Consider the following 14,675-nt stretch of genomic DNA (forward strand, 5'->3'; position numbering starts at 1 on the left):
CGATACTAAAAGAATGTGAACAAACTTATACCAATAAATTTGAGAATTTAACATATGTGATTATAAAACTATATAGCACTGACCCAAAATAGAAATTTTAAATTTATATCATGAAGTGCAATCTTACATTAAAGAGTCCGGAATTTAACAAAAAGACCTGAATTAAAAATCTCAGCTGAGTCACACAGAGCTGCTTGACAGTGAGGAAATCCTTGTGTTTCAGCTGATTCATCCTTGAACCTGTGATCTCTATACCGATCTCCAAGGTGCGTTGCAACATTTAAAAAGAAATAACATGTATAAAAATGTCTGCTATAAGACTCAGTATATAGCGGTGATTCAACCTTTTTCATCTCATGGCACACATAAACTAATTATTAAAATTCTATAGCGCACCAAAAATACATTTTTTTGCTGGTCTGACCAAAACTAGGTATAATTTTGATTCATTCATACTAGACAGCTCTTGTTGCGTTGGTTGTTGTCATTTTTTAGTTCGACAGTCTAAGGGAAAAGAGGTCAGGGGCCCTCACTAAATAGTCAGGTACTGCATGTTTTAAAAATTCTGACAGCACAATAGTTAAAAAGCACTCATATATAGGAAGTACTAAATAAGTGGCTAAATGAATATTAAATTTTCTCAAATATGCTGCGGAAGAACTCTATTTCAACAACAAAAGCATTAGGAAATCACAGAAAAAGTTCCTAAGAGATTGAGTGAAACTTTGTGGAAAGCAGACACCCCCAGTGGAACTCCCCTTCACAACTTGTCAGCATCTGGATGACTCTATCTCCTAGTCTGGCGTCACTCCTCACTACAAAACAGTCTGGGTATTCCAACACACAGAAAAGCGGGAGGCAGTTAAACCCCTCTAAGTGGTTTGCACTTCTTCAGATTAAAAGACAGCTAAAACGACATTTTAAGAAACTATGTTATCAATTATGACATTGGCACCAGTCTCCTTATCTAAGTATTACCGTCCAAATGCTGCTTAAAAAATTCTGATGGTTATTTAGTATTTAGTGAAATGTGAAAACAGCAACTGATTAACCCACTGAAAACTAAAACTAATACAGCAGAAGGTTTACGACCATCATATCACCACTCTTCAGATCAAACATAGATTTTTGGTATTTTCACATTGACAGTAAAGCACTCGATCAGTCCTTTCATTTAGATATTTTTACATCTCATATAAGAATAGGTAATAACGAAAGGAATGACTTACAAGTTATAATAAATAGCCACAGTAAGTGGTAACAATAAAAATTCACCTCTTTTCTTAGGTCTACAGTTAAGACACATACCTTTTTCTGCATCTCATTCCCTCCTATTATCCTGATTCCTGGATTATATGATTTATAGTGAAAAAGGAAAAGAGCGAAAAAGTAGGAAAATGAGGTACGATGTGGTAGCAATTGATGCGATACTCAAAGTGCAGGTTTATAGTTAATTGACTTGGCAAATGAAAAATTCTATGATCTGTTACTAAAAAGCTTTTTTTCTTTCTTTTTTAATTTTTATTTATTTATCTTTAGAGGGGAAGGGAAGGAGAGAGGGAGAGAAACATCAGTGTAGGTTGCCTCTCCTGTGTCCCATGCTGGGAACTGGCCTGCAACCCAGGCATGTGCCCTGACTGGGAATCGAACCGCAATTCTCTGGTTTGCAGGCCTGAGCTCAATCCACTGGGCTACACCAGCCAGGACACTTTTTTCTTTATGTATAATTTTTATTGTAGTGCATATGATTTAAAAGATATTATTTGAATTATTTCGAAGTAGATATTGAAACAAACCTCAATTGGCTCTTCACCCCCTTTCACTTGATTTTCACCCATTTCTCCATTCTCATAGCTGCTGCTCTTCTCCACCCATAACTCGGACTTTTCTACGGTCAGGCGGAGCTGGTCTAGATCCGCCTTTATCTGCTTGTAGTTATCGACATCCTGATTGGACACCAGCAACTGCACCTGGAAGCAGAACAATTTCAACCCTTAATTTACTTAATGACTTTATTTCCATTTCCTTTATGTCTAAAGTTCCAAGTCCTTCAACATATTTCTCTATCAGTTGAAGAATAATATTTCTAGAATTTTATGGATATTTTAAATGTATACTGACCATGACAACTTACCTGGAAATATCTGTGAACTCTATCCAACAGATTCGCATGTTATTAAGAATTGCATATGTAAAAGGAATGAGCCCTAACCAAGCTTTTCAAAGTGCTAAAGAGGAATTTAAAATAAGAGGTACCGTAATTCTAATTTCATTGTTAAAGTTAAATTTTCTGAGACTCTCTCTACCTGTTTTAAAAGAAGTAGAAACACAAAAATAAGTGGAAGAAAATACTGATACAGTCTAAACCTCTTATCAACTTTAATTTATCATAATTCATATGTATTGTATGACATACAAATATATGTGTAATTATATCAATTTATATAATTACTCTTATTTCATTTTTAAATACTCTTTTAAAGCTTTCTATTGAAGACTAATGCTCTAATAAATAGAATAAATACTAGTGAAACACACGTAAGCACTTAGGTATTTACTATTCACTAAGTGTCAAGATTGAAGTCATTCAAAAATAACAAAGAAAAGATTAGTCCATAATAATTCCTTTCTTTTGGATGTCAACATTTTTCAATCATATAACCAGAGACATGGAAATTAAGGACAATCTAACAATAGCCACATGGGAAGCGGGAGGGGACAGTGGGGAGGAAGGGTTTTCAGGAACTACTATAAAGGACACATGGACAAAACCAAGGGGGAGGGTGGAAGCAAGGGAGGGAGGTGGGTTTGGCTGGGGTAGCGGGGAATGGTGGGGAAAAAATGCAGACAACTGTAATTGAACAATAATAAAGTAATTTCAAAACAATAATAATAAAAATAACAAAGAAAAGATTAGGTCCATAATAATTCCTTCCTTTTGCATGTCAACATTTTTCGATGATGTAACATTTTCTTTCAGTGCTTCTGCTTGCCCTACCCAAATTTATCAGTAAATCTGAGGTCAAAATAGTAGCTATGGCAACAAAATTCCTAACACCATATTATCCCCCAGTGCCTTCCTAAATCTTAGTGCCTATCAGTTACATTAAAGATATTAACTGAAAATCACTTGTGGGAACTCTTTTTAAAATAGATCATGTCTTGGTCTATGACAAGGCCATATCCATCTTTAAAAACAAAAAAAGTGTCCCCAGGAACAGCTGCACAGTCTCATTATCAGTACAACCATGAAGTCGGGCTGGACGTCACCATCAACACTTGCAGAGCACCTGCTCCGGAACCCCCGAGGGTACTCCATCCTACCTGCTTGAACGCCTGCAGAACTTCCGCCCTCTGGCTGAAGTGCTTGAACAGAAGCTGCAGAGCTCCGGACAGCAAAGGAGGGTAGTCGTGCATGATCAGATGAATGAGGACCCGCAAAAACGTCCTGCCTCCTTCATCGTCAAGTTGAACTGGATTCTTTTCCTTTCTGTGAAACCAAAAATAATTCTTAAATAACCTATATTTATATCAAACCTACTCAAAAGTAGTTAAAACCATGTATGCATGCTGAGTCACATCACTTCTTTCCCCAAACTGGAAACCAAAGAGGAAAACATCGTTTTCTTCTTTCATGTAACTGATAAGGAAACAAAGCACGAAGGAAAGCTTGTTTGCCCATGAAAGCAGGGGTGACCAACTGTCCCAGTGTGTCCAAGGCAGAGGGGGTCTCCAGCACTTGGGTTTGCAGCACGGGCACTGTGTGCTGGGCACACAGGAATGAGCTGGTTGATGAAGCACAGAAAGAAAGATGGGAACCTAAATCAACCCAACAGCATTCGCTGGGAAGACACACTCGGCTGGATGTGCGCCAAAGGCTGACGTCCCCTAGAGCACATGCGCACACGCAGGCCACCGCCACGGCACCAGCTTTGTGCGCTTCCTTCATTCGGACTCTGAGCGAGATTGCACTCCTTGTAAGGCAACTATCAGACACTGGTTTATTCTCCCTTCTCGGGAATAATGAAACGCTTGAGTGGGACAACAGCCGGTAACAACAAAAACCAGCAAAACGGTATTTTAAAAAGCTAAACCAAACGTTCTTCAGAGATAAAAATCCTCTGATTCCCTTGATCCTTTATTCTCGTTTGTCTTCCTGACCAAAGCAAATGCAACAAAAGCCTCAGCGTATAAACTCGTTTAGGTTCTCGTGGCAAATCGGTAATAAAAATGAATGCTAGAAACTCAATAATTTGTTGCTTAGACATTTTACTTTTCTTTTGGACTGCTATTAATTTCACTTTTGAAAAAGAAGGAAATGAGTTTAAAATAAACAGTACACAGCAGGGCTCCCAATCGCAAAGGAGGGTGGTCATGCCACAGGGGTTTGTTTCATTTTCTCTAATCACAGATATTTACAATTGGCAGAGAATATCTTTATTTCTTGTGTATAAAGTTAATGATGACAGTGAAAGAAGAATTTTCTTGCCTCCAATTCCTCAGATTTAGGGAGGTAATGTTTTGCAAGATGCAGCAATATCTGTACCAGGGGAGCTAAATATCACTGGTGTGCTGTCATTATTTGATGACAGAAAAAGAATTCAGGGAAAAGTTCGATACACTGATCTGTTCTCCTGGCCTTCCTTTTCTACCTGACCTAAAGAAAAAGTTTTCATTTCTCTTCCACTGTAAATTAGCAGCTTCATTTCTGGTAAATTTATGACTTGAAATTAAATAGACCTAGGAGGTGAACAATAACAAATTATCGATAAAATTCTGAGTAAAATTTTATTCACAACATAAAGAAACAGAAATGTTACTTTACCTTCCAGCAAACATAGTTTCTGCCTGAGCCGCAATTTCATCTATATCAGGAACAATAGCTGCAAAGATAAATGGTAAAATCTCTCATTTATCTTGCTGTAATTTAGGCACAATATGTATATTTATATACCTAAAAATTGTCTTGATTCCTTTATGGCACAAAAAGTCACAATAGCCCTGGCCAGTGTGGCTCAGTTGGTTGGAGTGTCGTCTTGTAAACAGAAAGGTAACCAGTTCAATTCCTGGTCCGGGCACGTGCCTGGGTGGCAGGTTTGGTCCCCAGTCAGGGCACATGTGAGAGGCAACTGACTGATGTTTCCCTCCCTCTCTCCTTCCCTTCCCCCCTCTCTAAAATCAATAAGCATGTCCTTGGGTGAGGATTAAAAAATAAGTCACAATATAGTTTTCCCTTAGATAACAATATTTTAAATTGAATTTTATGTTTTAAAATATATATTGCTAGCCCTGGCTGGTATAGCTCAGTGGATTGAGCGCAGGCCTGCGAACCAGAGGATCACGGTTCAGTTCCCAGCCAGGGCACATGCCTGGGTTGCAGGCCAGTTCCCAGCAGGGGACGCACGAAAGGCAACCACACATTGATGTTTCTCTCCCTCTCTCCCTCCCCTCTTAAAGATAAATAAATAAAATCTTTAAATAAATAAATTAATTAAATATATATTGCTATAGCCAAAGATATATTTAAGTGCAGTGATTGCCAGGGCAGGGGGTATAAAAGAGGAATAAATGGTAATGGTAAAAATAAAGTAAAAAATAAAAAAAATATATATTTAAAAGGTCAGAAAGGACCATTTACGAAGCTGCCTCATCTATATGTGTATATATATGTGCATCGACCACACACAAACATATATATATATATACATGTAATTTAAATGGGTGATGGCATGAAAGGATAATGTTTTTGAAAGAATCAAAATATACCTATAATGAACCTTATGACTACAGAGTAATTCAAAACGGCACCACCTATTTCCCTAAGCTGACACCTCAACTGCCATCCTTCCTTCTCCTGGGTCCCAGTGCCCAGTTATTCTTATATGAACCCACCGTGATTCCTCACCCATCCCCACCACTAATATTTAAAGATGTATTGATTAAGATAACATGTTTAAATGATAAATACACAATTGATTTCTCATTCCCGAGGCATAGAAAAAAACAGAGAAAGATATAAAAAGGGAAAAAGAATTCTCCCCAGAAAGTTCCCTGTAACAAATACAACCAATGCCAGACACCAGGTGCATCAGAGAACTGGTTTTCTGGGGTGCCCACAACTTTCCCTGCCTCACTTTGCTGACATGTAGAGCTCCTGTTTCCAGAATTCTGGCTCCTGAGAGCCAGTAATTTTTATGCTACTGTCAGTGCAACCGCCAGCAAGACTTTCTGGTTCTGCCATATCATTCCTGGAAACAGCCCTTCGGGGTTCTGCATTTCTGGGAAGCGTAAAAACAACACAGTTGCAAATGTGCCAGAAGGACTTCTCACTCGGGCAAGCTTACCGGTGTGCAAAGGCACGCTGCCTTCTGTGTGGCACTGAGTCACAGAGGGGAACACTTGATCTAGCACCCATTTTAACTAAACACTTGAAATCACCGAATCATCCCTGTCAAATTGACTGACATACAAAGAGGGAGGTTCGTCACAGCAGCTATGGTTAGAAAAGAGTTTCCTATCTGTATACACATCCTATCCGCAGAAAAAGAGTTCTGTTAACTGGCTAAATCTTGGATGCGACACTTCACAGCCTGCCACGGCTGGCCCGATCTGTCCAGGATAATAGTAATTAATATTTCTGAGGTGTCATAAGGTACTTTCTATAGCCACAGTATCTTTACAATAATTTTTCTCTTCTTTCATTACTATGGTCTCACACTCAGAGATAAAGTGGCTTTATTCTTATACTTTTTAAATGTGAAAAACTGAAATACTGGAATAGTTTATAACCATGCAAAGCTAAAAACAACACACATACGCACAGGAAAACCACCACACACATGCACACGTTCATACCATGGGGAAAGGCCACATCTGTATTTCAAGAGTTGGACGGTGCCTTCCTGTAAAACACCTTTCCTGTCCATGGCTTTCACATTGTTCTTTGATCCAGGCCAAAAAACACAAAAATTCCCTTGGATTTTCACCGAAAATAGCAGAGTGGTTACAAGATTTTGACTCTGGAGTTGGAGAGAATTCAGAGGGAATCCCTGCTCCACACCTTATGACCTTTAACAAGTAACTTTAACCCCTCCGACCTTGGGGTTTTTCAATCTGTAAAACGGCACAATACCTCCCCCGTGCAGAGCTCCGAAGATCACAGTGAAACTGCATTCAAGCACCAGGAAACAGCAAACATTCTCCCTGCCGTCCCAGGCAGGTTATTTGACACTCTGGCTCAGTCCCTTCGTGTCATTGGTGGAGATTATTGCCACTGTGTTTTAACATATGAAGTGTACTTTCAAGTTCTCGGGGAAACAAAAAGCAACGAGTAGATACTGTGACAAAGGAGATACCTGATGGCATCAATGTATCTGGAGAGCCATTGGCAGACGTCTCAGCGTTCTCATTGTTCTCCCCGAATTCCTTCTTGTATATCGACAGCATGTAAGAGATCCTATAATCCAGTCTGACGCTCAGGATAAACTACAAGAAACATTAGAAGCACCATAATTTTCTTTGGTTAGCATGATGTTTAAAATACAATTCAGTACACAACACCAAGAACATAACTATCAAGATATCACATGAACTAGTTAGAAATTCACTGGTAAATGCTTAACGCTTCAGCTGCATACAGTTCATCAGTCATGAAACCAAGAAAAGTGATGTGTTTCCCAAAGCATTTTTTGAGAGAAGAAAACCTGACTTTTCATGATTACTTCCTGACTATTCCGGGTGAGGTCTCCTGTGGGTCTAGATGGAGAGGTAGCAATGCCACAGTCCGACTTGGCTCTAGGCTACATGGGGCTCTGAAGTCACACACCCTGACACAGCATGAATGTGCCTCACTGGTGCTTGTTTTCCTTTGGGTTTGTGTGATTGTCGCTGTTCTCCTTAAGTGACGCAATGACAGGAACAAACTGCCAATAAGATTCCTGTCTGCGCTCAGCACTAGGAAGGATGCAAACCCCTGAAGTCTACTGCCCTCAAGAAGCCAATGTTGAGTTGGGAAATCAAAACACGTATTTGTGACATAATTAGGAAAGTGTCAGGGGCTAAATCGTGTGGCATAGAATACAGCGGAGATCAAAGAGGAAAAAATACGTCCCACAGCTTTCTGAGTCGACAATAGGGAACTGGTCTTCCACAGCGTCACCTTCAACCCAGTGTGCCTGACCTAAGCCCTGAAGTAAATCTTGTCCCAGCAAAATTGCCGTCATGCCCCGACCCGCTCACGAGTGTCACTCGCACAGTAAACAATGATCATGTGATTTCGGAAAACTTGGTATTCTGCGGTAGCTTCTAACCTTATTTCACGCCATGGCCCGCTTGCATCCCGCCCCACCTCCCCTCCCTTGGCCTGCCCCTTCTCTCATTCTCTCTCCCTCCCTCACTTCTCTGTTCCAACAGCACAGGACAGAGGGCCTGCAGCTTCTCTCCTGCCTCCTCGCATTTGTTCACAATGTCCACTTTACACCTTGAACAGTCTTCTTCACCAATCACCAGCTTCTGAGACATCCTCCAATGTCCAATTTAAAACTCTCTCTCTTTTTTTAATTACTGACACTTTCTTCGGCTCCCCAGCCCAAATCAATTTTTCTCCTTTTTGCTCACCCAACACATTATTTATACCTATAGGTCCAAAGTTGAATCTCTCTCTCTCTCTCTTATGCTCCTTATGGGCAGCAAACATGCTCCACGTCAGTCAGCCATGTTCAGTTAGGTCCAACAAACACTTGTTAGGCTAGGTACTTGAGGAAAGCACCAAGGGTACAAACAGAGTGCCACAGATATAAGGCCTGCCTTTGAAGAGCATATAATCCAGAGCAAAAAACAAACATGAAAGACACTCTTTTATGAGCATGGAGTGAGCACGGCATATTGTCGGAACTGATTCTTGCTGATAGGGGATTTTCAAAGCAGGAGACAGGTCATGGGAAAAGAGGCCACAGGGTCGATGGATCTGGCTGCTTTGAGCAGAATGGTGGGAGCAGAAGCTAAATAGCAAGTGCTTTTAAAAAATGTGTTTTTATTGTAAACCTATGTAAAAAGCAAATCAATAAAATATCAATTAACGAAACACATTAACTTTTAGTTGAAGTCTAAGCTTCATAGAACTGTACTTTATAAATATAACCAAAATAAAATTTTTCTTCCTCTTATATATAGGTTAGGAAAAGTAGGTTTACAGTTGTTTATATGGAAAATAACAATCAATATATAATTATACGAGAATAAACTATGATTCATGTACTTACAACTGTAAACGTACTTTTACCCCACCTTGTATTGAATTATGAAAAATCAATGGGAGGTGGAAAGACAGAGGGAAAGGGAAGCACGGCCACAAAAGCAGGCCCTGGCCAGGCAGCTCAGCTGGTCAGAGTGTCGACCCAATATGCCAAGGGCGCCAGTTCGGTCTCCAGTCAGGGTGCATCAGGAGTCAACAAATGAATGCACAAACGAGTAGAACAATAAATAGACGTTTCTTTCCCTCTCTCAAATCAATAAAACAAAAAAATTTTTTTAAAGAGGCACAGAGAGTGTTGGGAGAGGGCCAGATAAAGATAGAGAGAGTGACGGAGGGACAGACGACGAAAGGAGAATCATGCAAAGTGATGGGGAAAAGAAAGGAGAACACGGCGAGGAAGAAGGGCCCGCAGCAAGCAGGGGGCTTGCACACGGAATCCGGCCACAAAGAAATTCTTCAAGAGGTCTTGTAAAAAAGAAACACATTCAAAAACAGCACCCAGGAGCACAGGCGCAGACACGGCCAGTCAGACCCAGCCCCAGACGCACAGAAAAACAGCAAGAGCAGAGCTTCAACAAGAAATACATGAAGAGACCAAAAGAGGCAGCAAACGTGAGTCAGCCCTAACCCGCCCCGACACAAGTTGTCCTTCTCATCATTTAGTTGTTAGAGATTTTTTTAACGCTGTCTTTCTCTGTAACTCTAGGCTAAAATGAGGAGCCTGTACGGTCATCCCAGGACTAGCATGATGTTAAGCTGCAGGCTAAGAAGGTCCACCGGTCAGGCGGTCACTACCCTTCTCAGCTCAGAACAGGAGGACTGAGGGATTTCTCAGGGTCCTGAGGACACTGTTGGGAGGCCTGCCAATATTTCTCAGGATCTGGCCCTCGGATTTCCTGGAGGAACTGTAAAACCTCTTATGATTATAAATCTAATTACTTTAAATAAAAACGTACAGGCCCTTCCTGGACGACTGACCCACTTCTGGTAGCTCAGTCTACTATAAATCATGATGAAAGACAATAAACTGTATCTAGATCTTAATGCATCTTTGAAAACTCCAAGCTCCATTCTCCAAATCTGAAATAAATGCTATGTATATAATTTAAGTATCATACTACTTTTCAAACTTTAAAAAAGTATTAAGAATTCATAGCTACCATAATGGGAAATTCACTAAACCAGTGGGCATGAAATAACAATTTATCTCCTTTAAATTCATAAAGCTACATTAACATATATATGTATATATATACACACATAAAAATTATATCTATGATATATTGTATTATAAATAAATTTTATATATTACATATGTTACTCCTGGCCACTTGGCAACAAAAATACAGAGATAGTCACTTATATAAAATACTAAAATCAATTAAAACCAATTATTAAAATGTTGTTAATAATAAATAAAATTTTATGTGAGTTTCTTGCTACAATGATAAATCTAGATACATAGAATCATGTGTCCAATTCAGTTAAAAATAAAAAGGGATAGAATTCAATCATTAATTTTGCCAGCTCTGAAATTCTTCTTAAATGAAGATGAAAGTAAATTAGGGTTAATACTAAATAAGAAAATACGTAAGAAAGAGGTTTTTTCCCCTGCAAAGCACTCCATCATTGTTAGATAGTATCATTAATGTATTTAATGGAAATTAAAATATATGATTAATATATTGAATAGCTCAGTGTGAGATTTCTTACTAGGCTTGCCAATATCTTAAAAGAAATAAAACTAGATCAAGAGCATTTCAGAGTATTTACACAGTGATTTGAAGCAAAAAACATAATTAAGCTGATAAGCACAATTAGGTATTTGTGGCTGTTTTCATTACACCACATACCTGTAAAATCTCAATAATCTTCAGTTTGGTGTCCATCACAGTCACATCTTCATGCTCGGCAGGGCTCCCTTGCTTGCTGGGGTGGATGCTCGGCTGAACATCGGGCACGTTCATGGGGAAGATGGAACCTCTGCTGAGCACCATCTGGGTCATCATCTCTCCCACCCCATGGATGGTTCTCATGACATTGTTTCCTGGCACGAGAAAAGTCCCGAAGTCAACACACAAAGCACCTGGCAAAACAGCAGCAAGTTCCAGTTGGTCACAACCAGACTGAAACCACGGCAGCAGCAGCACTGTGCTGGCCCTTCTCTTGCAGATGAAATGAAGACATTGTACACATTTCAAAATGACAAGATTTTTAAAATGAGTTTACTTTTCTCAGAAAATGCTTCCAAACAATGCATCAAGGATAACTTGTCCCTCTAAGGACATCCAGATCAGGTCCTCCTGAAACATGTTAGGTCCCACCAACCGTCATGCCAAGAAGCTCTAACATTCACAGTAACAGGAAAGACAGGTTGTTAATCTCCACGAAAAGGTAAGTTGGGGACACAGAGATTCCATGAAAACATTTAAATGGTGACAGGTGTCCTAACCCTACCTCAAACCAAGGACTTCTTAGCTTTGTTTTCACTGCTTATAAAAGAGCTTGTGGGAGGATTGTTTCAACTCATTTTTAAAAAAACAACTTTCCCCTGGTGAAGAATGACAGATTAACCAATATACTTCCCATTCTTTCATCCTATTTGAACAGATAATCATTAGACAAAGTCCACAAAGGCAATTATACTTGAGGTAATTACAGGAAACAAGTTCACATCAAACATAATCATTTCGGTGAGGGGTTCTCTCCTCTTCAGCACCTTCTTCTGAGCTGGGCTTCTCACTCGTGTGTCCTCCACTAAAACTGCACCCGCACTCATTCCTTGCACCCACCCCAGTAGCTAGAGGGAAGGCTCCTCCTGACCCTGCCACAATTTACATTCCCCAGACTGACTGTGGTTTCCCTAGCAGCAAGGATTCAAAAGAACAATTGTGTACTTTCCTTTGACAACAGTGGTCTTTGCTTCGTGGGTGTTCACAGAGCTTTGCCTCAAGCAAAGGCCTGAGAATCTGGCCAAAATTTTTCTTTTCCTTAAGTGTGTCAGGGTGCAAACCAAGAGAAAGGACAATGGAAATAAGAGGGAACAAGATACATCTCTCAGTTCTAAGTCAAGAACATAAACTGTGGGAATACCTACAGGATTGAAAGGCAAACAAATTTAAAAAAAGGAAAATAGTCAAAAGATGACTCAAAAGAATCTTGATGGCCCCACATAGGCAGACAGCAATTCCCACTGAGCCATGGGTAACCGCTAGTAGTTGCACAATGAGAAAGACGGAACACCCTTCAAAGTTTATTATCTTATCCATATCTGAAATTAGCATACATAAAAGGTGGTGGTGCTCAAATAACATATTTTTGAGAAGGCAAAGAAGTGAACATTTTTTTCTAGAGAGGCATCTTCCATGAAGAAATTAACTTGGGTTTTCGCTCTGAGAGTCTAGCACCTCTTATCACACTGCTGCTTACATAAGCCAATAAAAGAGCAGTGGGTGGGGGGACGCAGACAAGGAAAAAAACATGTAAGGTAATTTCCAAGTTTGGATAAATCGAGACAAAGAATTTCAGACAGCCCTATTGTATCAGAATAACCTCAAGGCAGAATGCTTCCTTGCCTGTGGTCCTCAAACAACCATAGCAGTTGAGTATTTCCAAACACCCCCCACTGTTTGCTGCATGGATTTCAGGGATGCACATCTGGTAGCTGGCAAGGGTTCGGGGTCATCCACGTTCAACCAACACGTTTATCTGAAACTTGATTAGAGTATGTATATGGGTTTGCCTCCAAGACGTGCTTTCTCACCACTAATGCAGAACAGGCTCCTGTGTTATTCTTATCCCTGATTCACACAGAAATCCTTGGCACCAGCAGTGTCTGCATCTTATTTAGATTTACATGGAAAATAATCATTATATCCAAGTGATTATTACACAGGAAGTTAGCCCAGACAGTTCTTCCCCCAGATATAGAATCTGTCACCATGAAATTGAAATCTAGAGGCCAGAGACATGATAATACGCAACACATGTTGTCGATGAACCGGGAGGGTTCATTCCAGATGCACCGCATCCCCAGAGGCCTGGAGGACGTGGCTGCCACAAACTCCCCTGACGTCTCCATGTATGGCCTGCTTGGAGGTCTCAAATTAAAAGACGTTATATATATTTGCTGCAGTTGCTTGGTGATGAGAAGTGCTTAAATTGTGCATTACTACAGTTTGAAAAACATAATTCAAACACCACATAAATCACAGACATGCAAAGCTCTGATATCCATTTTTCCACAGAAAAAATTTCTAATTCTAGACAAAGTCAGAGGTGATCAGTCAGCAGCATTGCACAAGAAGAAAACTTACTATTTCTCTTCTCAGCTATAATTAGTTAAAGCTACAGAAAAGTTTTCAGTGAAAAGGCTACTGTAATATAATACAAATCCTCTGGAAAAATTATACCCTAGAAATTCAGCTTTTCTATGTCTTTCATATTAACCCAAAAGTCAGAATTTAGATTTACCTATAAAGTCTATTGAAGTGGCTTGAAAAAGTAGGATTCATCTTTGTTGAGTAAAAGCATGAAGAAATTGCTTAGAAACAAAAGCAGATAAACTGTTTAGGTTCTTTCATTACATAACTATACAGATATGTGCACTATTCCTAATCGCCTCAAGAGGAAAACTCAAACGTGAACAGGTATAGCAAAATGCACACTAGGAGTGGTGACTGGGGATGGATTGAAAATACATTGCTTTGTCTCTTTGACAGTTCAAAATGAACCAAGTTTATATGAGCAATCCCATAGACATAGGAAGCAATAAGGTATTTATCTAACAATAAAGCTTTACTAACCATAATTTAATTTTTCTCTATTCAGTAGTCATTCTACTGCCGGTGATCACTACTGGATTCAACAATCTTTAACAATTTATGGATATATAGAAGGTATAAGACATTTAACAGCATCTTACTTGATTTAAATTTACCTTATATCCATTAGTGTTTTAAGTCATCTTTATCCATTATTTCTTTCTATTAGAAATAGTTTTCTGCTATGAGGACATAAGAATAAAAATGATAATTTGAATTTTCCAGTTGTTTAGATTTCAGATAAATAGACAACCTTCTGTGCATTTATAAGAGAAAACAGGCATTTGACTAGAAGAATTCTGTGAATAATTGCTCATAGCAATTTATTTGTTTTGTGACTACTGAAGTCAGCTCAATGTTTTATAGTAATAGCAACCAAAAAATGAATCATCTGAAAATCATTCTTATTTCCCTGAAACATATCTTTACAGTTGGATTTGAATAAATGCATCTACTGTTTTAGTTATTCATTCAAAACAGAATGCTGTTAAACCATAAAGATATAATCCAGGAAGTCTTTCTACTTCTCACCCCTGCTCCACAGCTCTGTATAGACCTCCACCTGCTAAAACCACATACACTCTAGAACTAGAGACACC

General features: G+C 39.3%; 1 protein-coding gene across 2 annotated transcripts in view; it reads right to left on the minus strand.

The window, feature by feature from the left end:
• The window catches only part of ITPR2 (inositol 1,4,5-trisphosphate receptor type 2), a 444,505-nt gene that overhangs the window by 264,512 nt on the left and 165,318 nt on the right, over positions 1-14,675 (minus strand). For both annotated transcript variants that reach the window (XM_037144844.2, XM_053662176.1), the window contains 5 exons: positions 11,107-11,300; positions 7,356-7,485; positions 4,826-4,883; positions 3,325-3,490; positions 1,797-1,970 (listed from right to left, as the gene is read on the minus strand). In XM_037144844.2, coding sequence (XP_037000739.2) covers positions 1,797-1,970; positions 3,325-3,490; positions 4,826-4,883; positions 7,356-7,485; positions 11,107-11,300 — 722 coding nt within the window. The remainder of the gene's footprint in view (positions 1-1,796; positions 1,971-3,324; positions 3,491-4,825; positions 4,884-7,355; positions 7,486-11,106; positions 11,301-14,675) is intronic.

The sequence above is a fragment of the Artibeus jamaicensis genome, unplaced genomic scaffold (genome assembly GCF_021234435.1).
Source record: "Artibeus jamaicensis isolate MK-2021 breed Jamaican fruit bat unplaced genomic scaffold, CSHL_Jam_final contig_233, whole genome shotgun sequence".
NCBI classification, from domain to species: domain Eukaryota; kingdom Metazoa; phylum Chordata; class Mammalia; order Chiroptera; family Phyllostomidae; genus Artibeus; species Artibeus jamaicensis.